The sequence below is a fragment of the Neoarius graeffei genome, chromosome 1 (genome assembly GCF_027579695.1).
Source record: "Neoarius graeffei isolate fNeoGra1 chromosome 1, fNeoGra1.pri, whole genome shotgun sequence".
Lineage (NCBI taxonomy): Eukaryota > Metazoa > Chordata > Actinopteri > Siluriformes > Ariidae > Neoarius > Neoarius graeffei.
The window spans coordinates 11,295,194-11,313,385 of NC_083569.1; the positions used below are offsets into that span (position 1 = coordinate 11,295,194).

At 43.0% G+C, this 18,192-nt stretch overlaps 1 protein-coding gene across 1 annotated transcript; it reads right to left on the reverse strand.

Annotated features, from left to right (window-relative positions):
• Nucleotides 1-322: 322 nt before the first annotated feature.
• On the reverse strand, nucleotides 323-15,894 carry LOC132891722 (uncharacterized). Its single transcript, XM_060929597.1, has 19 exons — nucleotides 15,794-15,894; nucleotides 12,729-13,107; nucleotides 12,502-12,591; nucleotides 12,314-12,383; nucleotides 12,039-12,142; nucleotides 11,678-11,950; nucleotides 11,413-11,506; nucleotides 11,213-11,280; nucleotides 10,865-11,080; nucleotides 10,709-10,747; nucleotides 10,466-10,591; nucleotides 10,299-10,376; nucleotides 10,064-10,186; nucleotides 9,886-9,963; nucleotides 9,732-9,815; nucleotides 9,440-9,517; nucleotides 1,215-8,769; nucleotides 1,023-1,088; nucleotides 323-926 (listed from the first exon to the last, which is right to left on the reverse strand). The coding sequence occupies exons 2-17, from the start codon at nucleotides 12,819-12,821 to the stop codon at nucleotides 1,987-1,989; spliced, it is 8,397 nt and encodes a 2,798-aa protein (XP_060785580.1). The 5' UTR covers nucleotides 12,822-13,107; nucleotides 15,794-15,894; the 3' UTR covers nucleotides 323-926; nucleotides 1,023-1,088; nucleotides 1,215-1,986.
• Nucleotides 15,895-18,192: the final 2,298 nt, after the last annotated feature.

Sequence of the window (18,192 nt, forward strand, 5' to 3'; positions counted from 1 at the left end):
AATGGTCCTATAAACAACTTTACCAATATAAAAGCTTACCAGGACTATCAAATATGTGATGTGAACTTTCCCAGTCGCAGGTTCCTGGTCAGGCCAGCGTGGCGCAGCAGCAGGTGAGATTTTTATTTATTTTTAACAATAAGTTAACTGGTTAATATTTAAAGTTTGAATATTTGTCTGGTCAAATATACATGTGGGTTTTTTGTCTTTCACAGGAAGAGTACTGTACTGTGTGAATGTGTGACTTACTATGAGGCTACGATGCTAACAGCTAGCTAACATGCTAATACCTAGCAAGCAATAATAAAACCATAAACAGACATTTTGCAGCAGATATTTGGTTTATTTTTCCATAAAACACAAGCAAACAACCAAGGCATTGAAAAACACCCGATGAGTCAGCAAAAATCAACATAAGTCTAACGCTTTTAACAAACATTGTCGCAAAGCAGCTTTACAGAATTTGAACAACTTAAAACATGAGCTAATTCTGTCACTAATCTATCCCCAATGAGCAAGCCTGTGGCGACGGTGGCAAGGAAAAACTCCCTCAGACAACAACATGAGGAAGAAACCTCGAGAGGAACCAGACTCAAAAGGGAACCCATCCTCATTTGGGCAACAACAACATGAACAGTTTAACATGAAGACAGTTTCATTGATGGAAACTTTAGGACTGCACTCAAGTTAACAAGTCAACTGTAGTCCTCAGGCATAAAAGCATTACTGTAGCAACAAAAAGCAGATTAGGTACTACCGGTCAACTAATCACAGGCCCTAGGACCTGGTGTGTATCCTCCCTACTAAATACAATGAGAACTAATCTAAGAAGCAGACAAGACAACCGAACCAATCAGGAAACTAAAGATAAAAGGGGGGGGGGGGGGGGAATCTTCTGGAGGTCTTCTTCCTGAGTCTTGTTCTTCCTGTAACATTAAAACAGTATTCATTAGTCAGGTGCACTTTTCAAAGTGTTGTTTGATATACAAATCAATGAAGATACAATGCTAAATATCCCTTACGTTCTTCTGCTGGGTTGCTGTCTTCACTGGAGAGTGAGCTGCTATAGTCTTCTGGAGGTCTTCATCCTACATATGTTCCCAGATTAAAAAACAACAAGACATAAGTTACAGGTTTCAATGCATTGTGTTAAAACATTGCTCAAAAGTTATGAAATATTTCTTTGCTTTTTTGTGATCGGTTGCTGTCCCCACTGGCACGAGATCAGCTGTGGTCCTCTTCATTTCCTCCTCACTCTGCTGTGAGATACTCCTGCTTTTGAACATGGACAGTAGAGAGCCTGAAGAAGAGAAAGGGAGGGGGATTTAGTTACATTACTCAAACGCGAGTGAATAATTCAAAGGAAGAGAGATACTTACCTTGTGATGGACCTTGTTGACATTCAGCTTGATTTTACATAAAGCAACATTACAATACAAGATTACATAACATTACATTAGCTAAGCCAATTCCATAACATTTTAAATTGACCGCCATTCTCAGCAGCTCAGTAAATGACAAGATAATGCGGAGCCCTTTATTACATAAATAAATACAATTACACTGCATTTACATAAGATTCAACCATTTCCAGCCAACACATGCCACTACAATGATTAGTCTTAACAATAACTTAAAACTACACAATTGAAAAGCTGGGCACTCATTGAACAAACTGAATGAGTGACCTGAAACACGTATATGAAAAACAATTAAATAAGAAAAACGCCCACGCAGACAAGTTATGACAAAATGAAACAATGTGAAGGGTTTTTTTTTTTACAAAAAAAAAAATTTAAGGTCAATTAACACTTTACAGAGAGAGTACAATAACAGTGACGATAAACTACTCCTTGACCAGGCTCAAGGAGTGCCTAGAAACTACATATGCATTACACACACACACACACACACACACACACACACACACCTTACAGGATACAGAAACTCGAACTTTTCTATGGATCATGTGTTGGCTAGAGAGGCTTAGTCGGTCAAAATACAATAAACCGGACTGTGGTAACTGTAGTACGTTTGGAGAACACCTGATTGAAGACACTTATCAGGATGTGAAATATAAATGTGGTCAATCAGCGTGTTCTTCTCGGTGGTGGACTCTTTAATTAATTGAGTGTAACCTCTGGACTGAAATAAGTCTTTGATGCTTTTTTTTCCTTTCGAAAGAAGATCCTCATTAAAATCGCCACAAACAACAATGGGCTGGTGATTTAAAATGGCCAATGAGTCCAAGAGGTTTTTCAAATTTTGGAGAAAGATTCCTAATTGAAAATTTGGCGGTTTGTAAACCGTCGCCAATAGTACTTTGACCGGAGCCTTGATTTTAACAACAACAAACTCCAAATCCGTGACCTGTTGCATGTACCTGCGAGGCTCTGCTTGCACATAGTCTCTGCAGTACACTGCAACTCCACCTCCATCTTTTTTAGCCATGTCCACACAGCTGTTGTAAGACAGCTGTCTGCTACGTGGGAACATGGCATACCCCTCCAATTGAAAAATTTCAGCTACAGAAGACCCCGACAAATGTGTCTCTGTAAGGCAAAGCACATCCGCTCGTTGGAGCTCGTGATGCGCTCTCAGGTCCACCATGTGACATGGCAGACCCTGAGTGTTGTGGTGGACAATTGTCAAAACCTTTGGAGTTTGTTGCATGGATTGAAGAAAACTCAACAACGGTCTACAGCTCTGGAAAGACGCTCGAGGCATACTTTCCATAGCCATCTTGATCTCGGGGTCGGCGTAGATCTTCTTCTCGTCGAAGTCGCAGACGGTCAGACCTCCCAGCGAGGTTGTGCGGCTTAGAGCTACATAAGCCATGCCCGGTTCGAAGATGCGTTTCAGGCACACAACCGCCGACGCCATCGTCATGCCTTGTACTTTGTGGGCCGTACAGGCAAAAGCCAACTTCATGGGGAACTGGCGACGAACAACGCCTTTTTTGCTGCTCAGGTTCTCCTCAGACCTTTCAATATAGGCCAGATTGTCTGAGGGACCCAAGATCTTTTTGCGGAATCTCTGTCCTGCTGTGGGATTGTCCAGCTGGAGTCCAATCAACTTTACATATTTTGGCTCACGCTCCGTCATCACAATGTGTGAGATGGTTCCGAATGTTCCGTTAACAATTCCGTCCTCCACGTCGAGATTCCTGGTCAACATAACGCGTACTCCTTGAGCAGCCATTATGTTGTCAGGCAAGTCTCGCTGGTTACCTTTAACGGCGAACACCATCGTCATGCAGCCGGTCGTAGGAATTTTACGGTAATCCTGAGCTGCGATGTCGATGGCATCCTCGTGGAGGGAGGCTACAGTGGCGGAGTTGTGACGGTCAACTTCTTTGTTGGTGGCGTATATGTGTAGCCTATCAACTGGACAATCCTTGACGTCGGCCACTGCCTGTGTGAGCAACCCTCTATCTTCGTCGCTCAAAGGATCGCGCTTTTGCTTCACTCTCAGGCGGTTCAAGAGCTCAGCAAAAGCCCGATCGTCCTTCTGTCGCATGATCTCTGTAAGGATGACCATTTTGAAGTGATCCTTCCAGAGATCAAACTCCGTCTCCTCGTACACACACAGCGGCTTGGCTCTACCGGGAGGCGGCAACTGATAAAAGTCACCTACAGCAAGGACAGAAATTCCTCCGAACGGCTTCTTGTTTCCTCGGATCTGTTGAAAACGCCAGTTGACATAGGCAAACAGCTCTTTGGAAACCATGGAGATCTCGTCAATGATGAGAATCTCCGCGTTGGATAGCGCCGCTCTGACTTCATCAAGGGCGTTTCCAAGACCTTGATACGGTGGCTTCAAGGATCTTGGCAGTTTGAGGACGGAGTGCAACGTCACGCCAGCGATGTTGAAGGCTGCTGTGCCAGTGAAGGCGGTCAGCAGCACCGCAGGCTGGGACATGTCTGCATGGTCCCGGAATCTGGGGAGCTCACGCAGAATCCTCGTTGCCTCCTGGTGAACGCACTTGATTACGTGCGATTTACCACAGCCAGCTCCCCCGGTCAAAAAGTAATAAAACGGCTCGACGTCGCAACCCCACACAAGTTCAAAGCACCACTGACGTATGCTGTAGAAGATAGAAGCCTGTGTTTCGTTCAGACTTTGATACATTTTTCTCACAAAGTCTGGACTCAACTGCGGCGCTTCTATCCTAGGCATGGAGCTCCTCCCGTCTTTGACTTCGTATTCAGGAACTTCTTCTTGGCCTTCACGCTCGTCGTCAGGTTCTCGCTCTGCAAGACACTCTAACCGGTCTGCCTCTACTTCAGGCGCATAACAGTCCAATTCATTAACTATAGGGCCGTGCACCCGATACTGTTCCAACGCTTCGTCAAGCTTCCGGCCTTGACCTTCATAGCGTTGTTTGTTGCGGTCTATGATGGCTCGGACACGCACGCCATACTTTTGGCCACACTTATAAAACTGCTCGTAGGTCGGGTGTGCTTCATCTCTCAGGTCGTCATCGGATCTGTGTGGGAGATAAAGCTTGAGCAGTCTTCTATAGAACTTCTCAGGTGTTTTCTGCTCTGAGAAGCGAGGAAATCTAATAATTGCTGGTTTCCCAGTCCTCTTCTGAACAAAGCCCATGTTGTGTAAGAGGGGGATGCCGCTTCTACTTTCAGTTTGCTGCCCGTACAGCACCCTGTACTCCGACGCAAACTCGGCCATGCACATGTGCTCGAACTCCGGCTCGACAGGCCTGTAGGCGTATTTGTCAGGCAGGCCCGACATCCACACCTCCTCCGAACCCGGCTCCATTTGCTTGAGTCTGCCAATAGGGTGACTCATCTTCAGACCCTCCTCGTCGGTCTGAAGGAACACAACGGAGCGGGAGCACCTCTTCAGACGCAAGCTGCAGGTGCGAGCAACAGCCTCTTGAGCGCTGACCTCTCTATGTTTAACATAGGCCTGCATAATCTGCTTCATTTCGTCACGCTCATTTACGTTGGACTGTTTTACATCTTTGATGACGTTCTTAAGGAATTGAGTCATCTCATGCTCTGGCTTTGACACATAGGACATCATGTACATGATGCAGCTGTAGTCATCCACGACGTACTGAATGTCCATGTTGGCGTTCCAGGCACGAAGCAGGTCTGGGTTGTACTGATTAACCCAGCAGTCATTCGGATGCCGCTTCAGGACCACGACGTTGCTGTTCGCGGCGCGGTCGAAGAGCTTACGGTACTGCTTACGCGTCAAACCGCATCGGTCGAGCAACTCCGTCAAGCTGCTAAATGAAGCGCCTGCATCCATGAGCAAGTCTCTAACTTGCTGAAGCTTGGCTTTGGCTTTCTTTCGCTTCTTAGCGATTGCCCGCTTCTCCCTACGTTCTCTAGCAGCAGCCTCGTCTTGGTTTTCGTCTAAAACTCCAGAGGGGCGAACAACGGGGGGCCTAGTGATGAAGGTTTCATCCACGGGCAGTTTAGGGAAGCCAAACCTACAGGCAACGTTGCCTTTTTTGCAGGACTTGGAATGGTTCCTGCTGTGCACCTGAACCTCCGAGACAATTCCGTGGAGCTCCAGGTCTGTCTCGGGGTCAGGCATCTCACACGAGATGTAGCGATCTATAAACGCCGCTACTTCGTCGTCAGAGGCGTCGTCAAATTTGGGTGAGTTTTTTATCCAAATCAGCATGTGTATATGGGGACTTCCTCTAGCTTGGAACTCAACCCTATAAAAGTAATCCTCTACTTCACCAATGGGCTGTGCTGGTGAGAGGATAAGGTTGGTCATCAGAGCATCGACTCGCTTTTCAAACATGCGCATCACCGTTACGGGGTTGCTCCGCAGAATGTCGCATTTCGCTTTCCAGTCGAGCTCTGAAAAGTCCCCTAGTTCTCCCTGCTGAGCTTTTATGACCTCTATGACCTCAGGCCATCTCATCTCGGCAGCGGAGAACGTGGCAAAAAACGTGGGTTTGCCAATTTGCCGGACCATGGCGTGGACATCTTTGAGCGTTTTTGTCCAATAAGCCGGGGTGCCTCGAAGAGGTTGCATAAACCGAGTTGCGTCTTGGCTCATAATGAGCCGTTGCACCTCGTCTCGGTCCAGGAGCATGAGGTTGTTAATATGACGGCCATCTGCAGCTCTGGACCTGCCTTTGCGCATTTGAATCGACATGCTGTTTGTCGCCAGGTGCGTTTCTGTGACAAACTGCGCAAAGAAAAGATACGTTTGGTCGCTAGCAAAACATGTATCAGCAGCAAACAGCCTGCAATTAAAATACATGCTAGGTGAGAGCGAGAAGGTTCTGGGTTCATCCAGTGTGTTCTCTCCTGTCGGGAATTGCACAGGGAAAGCCATGGCTTCTAGTTTCGGTATGGCGAAGAACCCTACTGGTTTGTTGCCCTGGGCGGGGGCAACGCTAAATATTCCATCGCCATACGTAAGAATTTCCTGCGCGATGTCAGGCGGCTGCATACACGTGTCCAGAGTCAGGCCAGGTCTAAGCTCCTCCTCCTCTTCGTCAGCTTCCTTGGGCTGACGACGTCTATCGGGGTCCGGGTCGTTCTGACTACTAAAAACCTCCTCGAGGTCTATGCCAGCCTCAATGTCTCCCTGATGCTGCTCCGGCTGCGCAGCATCAGCAACATTGTGCTGCGAGTCGTCTTGATCGACCGACTCGTCAAAAGTGGCACTGTCGTTAATGGATACATCCTGATACTCAGAATGCATCTTTTTAAGCGTGGCCAGGGCAGCTAAAACATTTTTCATGTTAACAGTATAGAAGTGCTGGTAGCCCTTATAGTTAATGCGCCTCTTTAATTTAACTTGAAGTAGCTGCGCTTCCGATCTGGGTCTTGGGAGACTGTTGACAGTCGCTTCCATCTCTGATGGAACGCACACAACAGCTCCGCGGACTGCTTTTTGCTGTCCTTTGGGCAGAGCGATAACCTTGGCGAAAGGCAGTATTTTGGCAATAAGCTGCCTCTCGAGCACGTTGAGCGTAGCCAACTCCGGGGGGATCGGTGCCAACTCCAGTCGGTTTGCGGTGGCTATTGGTGGCATGCGTCCTCTCTTCAAGTGGCTGTCACACGTGTTACAGATCCACTCCTGCAGTCGCTCTTGTGCAACAGAGCAATGTTCAGAGCAGTCGTCGTCACAAAAATGGACGTACTTGCCTGTTAAGCAGGCTGCGGCCACTCTGGGTTTTTGGGTGTACTTTCCCCTATTGCACAATTTAACCTGATTAGGAAACATTGCTCTGTTGCACACCGTACAAACGCACGTTGGTCCACGACGAATTAGCTCGCGAAATGCTGTGATGGCGGCTTCCATCACAGGGTTAATCACGGCCTGCGAATGGCGGGGGGTGTGGGGCACTAGCTTCCTATATTTTCGCTTGATCCTTAATGCCCTCTGCATCTTGCTAAAGATGCAAAAAGTAGCATCTGTGGACAGTTTGGTTACGCTGCGCTGGCTACAGCGTTTGATACAGCGTAACCTAAACTCAGGATCACTGTGGTACCTAGCATAGAAACACTCCTTTTTCTTTTGCCTAAAGCTTTGGTGCGATTTGTACTTCGTCGTCATATACAATTTCTTTCTACTCTGAAAAGCAGGATCCGCCTTATACTTGTCTTTACTGTACTGTTTCTTTCTACTCTGAAAAGCAGGATCCGCCTTATACTTATCTTTACTGTACTGTTTCTGTCTACTCTGAAAAGCAGGATCCGCCTTATACTTGTCTTTAATGTACTGTTTTTGTCTACTCTGAAAAGCAGGATCTTCCTTATATCTCTGGATAATTAATACGCTCTTTTTTCTTTGAACTTTTAAATAATAACGTCTGAAAGACAATAACCGTCGTTTCCTACGATTACTGTCTTGTGAATATTTTTTGTCTGCTTCCATTTTTTTAATTCCAAATTCCGGGCACTTGTCATACTTATTTTTTTCATATACCGAGCTTCCTTTTTTTTGGACAACATGGCACACTGGTGCATGTTGCTCTTTGCTGCTACTTCTTCTTCTGGCCTTTTGTCGCTGGGTTTTACCGAGTTTTAAGATATTTTCGTTTGTTGGAGGGAGAGCTGTCCTGGAGACTTTTTCTACCAACGATTGCTGAAGACATTCACTGGAACCGACGGCTTCAAATGACACAAGCACCAACTCATAGGTGGCAAAAGGTCCACGATCTGCAAAGAGTTTGAGCAGGTGCTCAGCCAGGTCACTGATTTCAGTGAAGGTCTTCATGATTGCAGTTCCGTTGTGGTCTGGTAGACCTGCTGAATTTCTGGCATGTGAATCAAACACGCCATACCTCCCTGATTTGTCACGGAAAACTGCAATAACCTCTGGAGATACAATGATGAACGCATGCCTAACATGACCTGACAGACACTGAAGCTCTTCAGCAAGGGAAAGGAGACCCTGGTTTCCGTTGCTGCTGGCTTTGACAAGTCCACATTTAATGTCGGACATATGGACATTGTACATATTTGTGTCTGTCAGGACTTGTTTTGGCATTTCCTCAACGCTAAGATGGTCATCATTGTATCTTCTCTCCAGGATCAGCTGTTGTTTCACTGCTACGTACAGTGAATCTCCCTGTGCCAGCACTCTATCGAGGGCAGCCGTGTTAAAGTGATCACCCTCATTCTCAAAAGCGAGAAAAGTCAGGGACATGCAGGAACACTGATGATTTCTAGAGAATTCACTGTACCTCATGTCTGCCTGACTGTGGCTAGCCCTAACAACAACAGACTGACCCCCACTTACCGTCACACTTACCTTGACGCTCGCCTGTAAAGATGTTAAAAGGTTAATTATTACTAAGTTAGTCACAATTAGTTATTAGTCTTACTAGTAGTTACTACCCATTATTGCCAGCATTGTTATTAATACTGTTAACTTTATTACTACTAGTAGTAATAGCAGCAGTCGTAACTAATCACATTACAAACTGTTGTAGAACATTTTCAGCAAGTTTGTCAGGTCAATTAAATAAATCTATAAAAAAGCTGGCACAATCTTACATGTTATGGCAAGTATATTTGGCTACACATTACATTACATTATTCCTTGTTTAAAATTTAAACATGTTGAGACCATCGTGGTTTCTCCTTTGTCCCATGGTCTTCTAGAATAAAGTTTAAAGGAGGATTTAAAGGACCTTTAAAGGAGGCTACTACCTTCACCACACTGACACTGCAGGATGTTGACTTTACAAGTACAGAGGTTTTCTGACCAGTATTATTAACTTAATTTTACCAAGATCATATTTAGAAAACCTCTGTACCATTACTTGTGTTTATCTTTAAACAATTAATAAAACCATAAACTGTTTAGACTATACTACTCTGAATTATTTCTTCCTAAAAAGGTCTTTTTATGCATTTGAGTTGAAATAAACCACACACACACACAAGCACTTTATTAAACCCACGATAAACCCGAATATAAATGTCCTGACCTCTTTAGCAGGGGAGCTGGAGAGTCCATCGCCGATTATCCAGGGCCAGGAAGTCGATGAGGGAAATGGTGTCCATGTCTGTGATAAGTCATAACTCCAATTAATATTTAGACATGAGGAAACAACGCACCAAGTTGATAGAAGAAAACTTTTCCAAGTGTATTTCAATTTCTCACTGACATTTGTGTTGTGTGCAGAGAAAGATAATGCTATCAGATGTTAAATGAACCAGTTTAATGTAGTTACAGCTGATTTTACAGTAAACGTTCTGTGTCAACTGTGGAGTAAATACCTTAGCTGGGCGAGGAGACTGATGGGCCACATCTTTAATGGTCTTGGATGGTCCAGCCGGTGAAGGAGTCTTCATCCTGGGCACCTGAAAACAATTTGATAAAATGAAGACTTTAATGACATTATGAACTTTACTTAATAGGAATAATATTTACCTTCGCAACCGGGGAACAGCAGGGGGTCTCCGGATCACCCAAACTGCAGGACAACCTGACTGGAGGGGACTCCATCAGCTGTTGACACACGAGAACAAACACGTTAAACTTCATGTCTCAGTGAGCACAGTGTGTGTTCTGTGTGAGATTGTGTCTGTTGTGGCAGAGAGTAACATACGTTGGTCACTGAAATTTGGGTGCGGGGGGATGGTCCGTCCGTGGTCCTGGACCGAGGAACCGGGCTGGAGGGGGCGTCGTCCTCCAGTCTCTGTGACAGCCTGATTGGAGGGGATCCAACCAGCTGTCGACAGATGAGAACAAATACATCAAAATTCAGACAGTCTAGTTATGTTTCCATGAAGACACCGTGTCAACTGTAAACATTCACTGTGTGTGTCAGTTGTGTAACATACGTTGTTCACAGGAGACTGGTGGTGGGGGGGGCGTCTCTCTGAGGTCCTACGACGCCTGGCTGCCGCTGGGGAGGCCACCTGCACCATCAAATAAAACATAGCATCAGTAACTGTAGAACAAGGAGAAACTTTAGAACACAGCCGAGAAGAGACGTCAGACAATTTACCTTCTTGCTCGCTGGAGGAGACCTGCAGTCCTCCACGCCAGACAGCCGAGAAGGAGACACCTCCTCCACAGCACGAAGGATCGTGCTACTGAACCACACTGGGTTCAGTGGGAGGAAGGACTCCTCCTGTGAAAGACAAAAAAAAAAAAAAACACCCGCATGAATATTTGTCTGGTCAAATATACAAACTTTAAATATTAACCAGTTAACTTATTGTTAAAAAAATAAAAAAAAGTCACTCACCTGCTGCTGCGCCACGCTGGCCTGACCAGGAACCTGCGACTGGGAAAGTTCACATCACATTTGATTAAATAGATGCTTTTTAATTACAACTGTGAACCCGTTCACCAAAATGTACCCAAACACATGTAAACACACAATATAATAAACTTTACTAACCTTGCTTCTCCGACCAACGACCTTCCACTGGAAGGGGTCAGGAGACAGAGGAGCACATACCTCGCCCTTCACAACCAGCTTAGGAGATACCTTCCCAAGTGGCTGTGAAGGAGTGGGAGACACCGGGGGAGGTGGTGGTGTCTTGAGGAACTGCTCCGTCGCGGCCCACAGCAGCTGGGTGAGGATGCCCATCCCTTCACGGTCACTCAGGTGAACCTGCAGACATGACAACACAAATCCATTTACAGACAAAGTTCAACTACAAAAAGTAGCTCGTGTTGACTGGTTCATGTCAGCACGAGAAATTATAACAAATTAGACTTTTTCTATCACAGACATTCTACTTACGCCGTCTCTGCTCCACAGCTCCAAGCGCGTAAGGGGGAAGTGCTCCGCCACAGAGAAGTACCTCACACCTAAAAATATAAAAACGAAAAACATAAGTCATTACAACATCCACACATGCATTATGACTATGTTCATTACTATGTCACAGACATTAAGTACATTTCTTGTTCTTGTTTTATTGACATGATATTTTTACACACCCATACGAGCTGTCACGCGGTGGTACTCTTGGCGCAGGAGAACCTGGTACATCTCATCCTCCTGCAGGCGGGGGGGGAAGTCCAGCACAAAAACCTGTAGAAAACAAAACATGTTCGTTAACAATCGGCATTTTCATTCAAAATCACACATTACAATAACTACACATTAAAAGCTCATACATTGATTACTCTGAGATTAAACGTATCTCTAGTGTTGTCAAACTACTACAAATACAGGACAAGAGAGACATGAAAAAACACGTACCTCCGGCCAGCGGCTCCTCACAGCAGTGAGGAAACTTGCATAGTCGACGGCTGCCTCCTCGATGGTCCTGCTCGCCGTCAGGTTGTTGCTGGGGGCAAGAACACAGACCGCAGCAGGGGCCCGAGGAAGATCAGCATGCAGGACCTCCGTCCGCAGCTGAGCAGCGTGGGCCCCAGGGGTCGACATGACGCCAAACGAGAACTTACCCTCTGGCATCACGGCGAAACCGTCCGCAATGGACCGCAGGTGGGAGTCCCCGACAATCAGAACGAACTGCAACAACAAAGAAAATTTCTTTAGCATGAAAATCATTAATTCCTCTCAAGATCAATTGCTTTCTTCATAAACTGGACAATAACACCTTCTTGTGAGGAGACTCCGGCGGGATGACCAACTTGTGGCTCCGTCCTGTGAGCTTTGAAGTTGGCCACCTCAGCACCCGATGGCGGAACCCGGTACCGCGGCCTGTTTAGTAAAAGACAAAGCAGATAACGGTATTATTTAAATGAAAAACCAGGAAATGTCAAGAAATCACTCGTTTATATGAGTAAAACAGTACAGAAAACCAGTTTAAAAAGCTTAATATTGATGAATTAATTTATTGATCATTTAGGGATAAAACAGGTGGATACTCACATGGCCGAACTTTGGGAAGGACATCTCCCGTGCTCCAGAAAGGCTTGGCTGGGGGTGAAGATCCAACCAACTGATGAAAGATAAAATAATAAGCATAAGACAAAGACAAGTTCAAACAAAATACAATAAAAATTTAAAAAGTAATACAAAATACATTAAACCTCAGACAATGTCTCATATGAACATACGTTGCTGACTGGAGCTCGGGAGCAGGGGGGGTGGGTCTCCCTGGTCCTCGACCCTGTGGAAGGCTCCTCTCCGGCCGGGGGGGACACCGTCTGATGAAACATTAACATCAAAGACATGGCAGACATACAGAACTTGGCAGTTAAAAAGAAAGCGATTGATGTGACATTTCTACAGTTATTTTCATGCAGACAGTTGTGACACAGAAGCTTATCTACTGTGTAAATACCTTCAGGGGGAAAGTGGAGGGAGTCGGCTCCTCCAGGGCGAGCTTACTCCATCGGCGCCTGGCCGCCTCAGACCTCCTCCCCTTCCTTGGCATCCTGCTGGACAGAAGACAAAAAAAAAAAAGAAAAAAAAAAGAAAAAACTTCTTGCAAAGTTTAAGTGACCTAAACCCTAACCTACCTTAACTACTTAACTTAAATTATCTAAGATAACCTAATATATTTTATATAAAATGTGATGGTGTGAGTGTGAACAAATCTGCTCCGGGAGTCTTGAGGATGACTTGAGTGCGATGAGTCTTGAGTGCGATGAGTCTTGAGGGCGATGATCAGTCTCAGTCGTGAAGTACGTACGAACCTCTGATCACAAATCAAAGAAAACCTGCAATAAAAATAGAAATGTTCTTCTGTTACTTGGACTCAGTGTGAGCAACAATCCAACAGCGTAACACACGTTAAACATGTTTATTTTCATGGTGTGTGTGTGAGAGTGAGAGTGTGAGCACAGAGCAGTGCCTGTTGACTTATCAGTAAACTTTTTCCCCCCTCAAGACAAATACACTATAAACACTATAAATATCCCCCACAAATAAAATACTACTAACTTCAGCAAATGTGCGGAATTATCACCAAAATGTACATTAAATGTACATTAATTACTAAAAGTCAAAGTAGTCATGCATGAAAATGCTCCCTTCTCCATTTAATCACTATAGGCTGTTAAATACATTACACTTAGGCAGTATACATTTTAACTCCATACCAAAACATTTAATCACAGTTTATCAATCATATTTAACATTTTACCACAGTTTAATACAACACTAGTCTGAATATACAGATAAATATATAGCTTTCAGCTTTCATGTAAACGGCAGTTTAAATTAAAGAAAGATCCAGCCCAAATTCATGAGTTTATCTTCAATAACCTGAATTTTGTTTAACCCTCCTAATGTCTTCGGGTCAAAAATGACCCGAAACTGTTTAACAGCAGAGTTAAGGGTTCTTTTTTAACTTAATTTTATGACTTTTCCTAAAATGGCGACAGCTCGAGGCTTGTCGGTTTAAAATGGCGACAGCTCGAGGCATAGATATACATAGAAGACTAGATGCCTCACCGCGTATTCCAGGACGTCCGCACAGGGCGGTCATCTTACCACAGACAAGCTTTTCCACAGAATTTGCAGTGAACTGAGGTAAGACCATTGAGGTGCTTAAATGTTTATACTCTTATCTCGCTGAAATTTTGACGTATATACAAATGGTTTGATTTCTTAAAACATTATTAATGTGGTTGTAATTCTGGGTGCTTGAACATGCTAAAATCGTACCTTTTCTCTTCAAAAACGACTTACTGCAGCTTTTAGTCAAAGTTGTGTTTCATGCTAGGCTAGCTCGTAGCACCAAGTAATTTTACATGGAAGGTCTTGAGATAATATTTTCAATAACTGAAGTTGCACTTGCACATGGTTTTCATTTTCGGGTTGGTTAATTGAAAACACTGGTTGTGTCCCTATTTTTTAAGCTTAGACTCCACCACATTGCCAAGATGACAACCCTTTCCTTCCAGAACAACAGCATGAGACAGAAGCACAACAAAGCAGTAAAGGGCATTAGGCAAATATACAGTATAAAAATTTTCCAGGGGTATGAAGACTTACGCAAGCACAGCCCAGCACTCGCATTATGATTTACAGGAAATCAAAGTACTGACTTTGATGACAAGATGATGTGTGTGTCTGTGTGTGTTTTAATTGTAGATGTTTATATCAGTATGTTTAGTTTTATTTTAACTGCACATTGGAGCCTAGTCAAATGAAATTTCAATCTTCTGTGCTAACATATATTGACTTTGACATGATAATCAGCTTTGAATGTTCTTTTTGTAAATGTAAAGATATCTTTTTATCCTTGGAAGTATAACCACGTGATTAATTAAATGCTTTTTTTGGTCACAAACTACCGTGAGTCGCTGTCACTGTTTTATACTATTACTTACTCGGGCAGTGCATTTGTTATTTTTGCTATGATGTGAGTTTACATTTGTTATTATTATGCTATGATGTGAGTTTGCATTAGGTTTTTGAGGTGGATGAAGTATTTCTGAAGTTTCAGAAGTGAGTAAGCTGTTTATTTAACTTTAGCTTCCCCTACGGCCCTATCACATGTAAAAATATTTTCACTAAAAATTGGAAATAAATTGTGTGGTTATTTGTCCTAAGGCCGCAGTAATCCATAAGTATGCAGTGTTAGGCTTCTCACAGCAGAGGAATTTCAGCATGCATTTGTTTAAAACATAAAATGATTATTCATCATTAATATCATAAATACATACTTCCGTTTGTGTTTTTTTTTTATATAACAAACCAAACCGTTTGAATATCGATTGAAATTTGAGGAAGTTACGGTCATCTGAAAAGTACATATCGCTACCAACACAATGTAATGGGTAAGCCAGCTGTCTGAGGGAAGATGGCCGCCATGTGCGGACGTTCGACTTCATTGACGGGCAACGGGGACGAGGCATCTAGTCTTCTATGTATACCTATGGATCGAGGCTTGTTTGCTTGTCGGTTTAAAATGGCGCCGGCTCGAGCCGCTCGGCCTCAGCTCCGTTAGGTTTTAGCTCGGTTCATGGATAGAAACAAACCAACCGTAAAATAACCAGAGATTAATCTCTACCTTCAATAATCTCACTTTTGTTAAAGATGTATTCATATCAGCACAATTAGCGCTGTTAGCTTTGGGCTTGGCTCAATGTTTTCATATAGAAAACGCACAGTCACCGTTAGCTTTTAGCGCAGCTATGCTTTTATATAAACTCACGCCCATAAATAATTAAATACATTTCCGGAATAATGACAGAACAATATCTATCTTCAATAATCTCACTTTTGTGAAAGATGACATTATATTGTACATACGCTGCTGTAACAATTCAGCATGCAATGGAGCATAATGCTACGAAATTTAAAAATTAAAAAAGCTTACTGATAAAACTCCGCAGGCACTGCGCGCTCTTTCTTATTCTTTCTCAGTCACTATGAAAATTAAACATTTTCACCTACCTGTGATGAGTTCAGAGAGAACGGGAGCGAAAAAATTTAAACTCAGGGTTTTTATATGACGGGCGGACACGCGCACAGGACTGTCCAATCAGAGTCCTCCTGTAGACGTCATCTGTTTTCAAACGTGTATTGTCAAATCAGATGGCTGATTAATTCGCGGGCTACATGATGGAGACGTTCAAGAGAAACAGTATGTGCGCTGGGTTGCCAGATTGGTTGGTATCCTGCGCAGGCTTGCCAGATTGAGGGGGATCCCGCCCATTTGGGCGAGTTTAAGTGCATTTTGGCGGGTTTTGAACATTATTTTGGGCTGGAAAATGTCAACAGTATCTGGCAACGCTGCATGGGCGAGTTAGTGTTTATGTAGGCTTAAATTCTGTTACTGAAAGTGTGTGATGTTTACAGTGGACTGTGTGCACTTTACATTATTTTTTTCTTAATACAAGAAATTACTGGATGCCAACATTTTTGCCAAAATGGTATTTTATTTTCCATTGTTTAGGCAGCTTCAGCATCATACTGAGGTTCTGTTCAAATTGTTTTTTTTTCTTCTATGCAGCCTGAGCCATTTATTTTATTAGTTTATAATTATTGTTTAATTTAGTCTTCAGGAGAGACTGCCTGTACACAGTACTAGTATTAATAGTTTTTTTTTCTTACATGAAAGCTGAGGCATTTATATTATATTTTAAGTTAACTTCATGTTGTGCTGTGAGGTTCTATACACTTTAACTTTTGAACCAACAGGTGCATTTGGACAAGTAAAGCCTATTTTTCTGCATTTTTGTAGTCCTGGTAATCTTTTATATTGGTAAAGTTGTTTATAGGACCATTTCGCAGTGTCTTTGTTTTTTTAATCAATAGTTTTTCAGTAATAACTTAATATTTAACATATCATCCATCTGTATGATGAGATGATGAAATTTTGGCGACGATGAAATTTTGGCGACTGGCGTCGCCAAAATTTCATCATACTATGACCTAAGCATTGTTTGAGAGAGAGAGAGCAGCCCCTCCCCTCTCTGCTCCTATTTTTCTGCATTTTTGTAGTCCTGGTAATCTTTTATATTGGTAAAGTTGTTTATAGGACCATTTCGCAGTGTCTTTGTTTTTTTAATCAATAGTTTTTCAGTAATAACTTAATATTTAACATATCCATCTGTATGATGAGATGATGAAATTTTGGCGACGATGAAATTTTGGCGACTGGCGTCGCCAAAATTTCATCCTATTTTTCTGCATTTTTGTAGTCCTGGTAATCTTTTATATTGGTAAAGTTGTTTATAGGACCATTTCGCAGTGTCTTTGTTTTTTTAATCAATAGTTTTTCAGTAATAACTTAATATTTAACATATCATCCATCTGTATGATGAGATGATGAAATTTTGGCGACGATGAAATTTTGGCGACTGGCGTCGCCAAAATTTCATCATACTATGACCTAAGCATTGTTTGAGAGAGAGAGAGAGCAGCCCCTCCCCTCTCTGCTCCTATTTTTCTGCATTTTTGTAGTCCTGGTAATCTTTTATATTGGTAAAGTTGTTTATAGGACCATTTTGCAGTGTCTTTGTTTTTTTAATCAATAGTTTTTCAGTAATAACTTAATATTTAACATATCATCCATCTGCATGATGGGATGAAGAAATTTTGGTGACTATGAAATTTTGGCGACTGGCGTCGCCAAAATTTCATCATACCATGACCTAAGCATTGTTTGAGAGAGAGAGAGCAGCCCCTCCCCTCTCTGCTTCTATTTTTCTGCATTTTTGTAGTCCTGGTAATCTTTTATATTGGTAAAGTTGTTTATAGGAGCATTTCACAGTGTCTTTGTTTTTTTAATCAATAGTTTTTCAGTAATAACTTAATATTTAACGTATCATCCATCTGCATGATGGGATGATGAAATTTTGGCGACTGTGAAATTTTGGCGACTGGCGACACTTCCGGTTGTCGTCATGAAGAAGAGCTATTCAAGAGTATAAAAAAACCGACGACAGGCGGAAATTAGCATGTACTGCTATAACCTGGGACAGACATCTGTCCTTACCACAAGGATAATGTTTAATTTGTGCACTGTCCCTTTTAAAAATAAAATAAACTCTAAACTCTAAGAAGAGTGTTTGTAGTTTGTATGTACGAACAGAAGTGTTCCTAATAAAGTGGGCGGCTAAGGTGAGGCTGACACACAAGGGCTGGAGTTTTCTACTGTTTTTTTTATGAAGGACCAGGCCTCGAACAATGACAAATAACTCGACAACGGAAGCAGCTATTCACAAAATTCTTTCACAGTGAGCGCTAGAAGGGTCTCCTGAATAAAATGATGTCTTTTTTTGTTTGTATTGTTAAAAATGAGGACGCTACAGGGAGTTAAAAACGAGTGACTTTTCAGCAACGTTTAT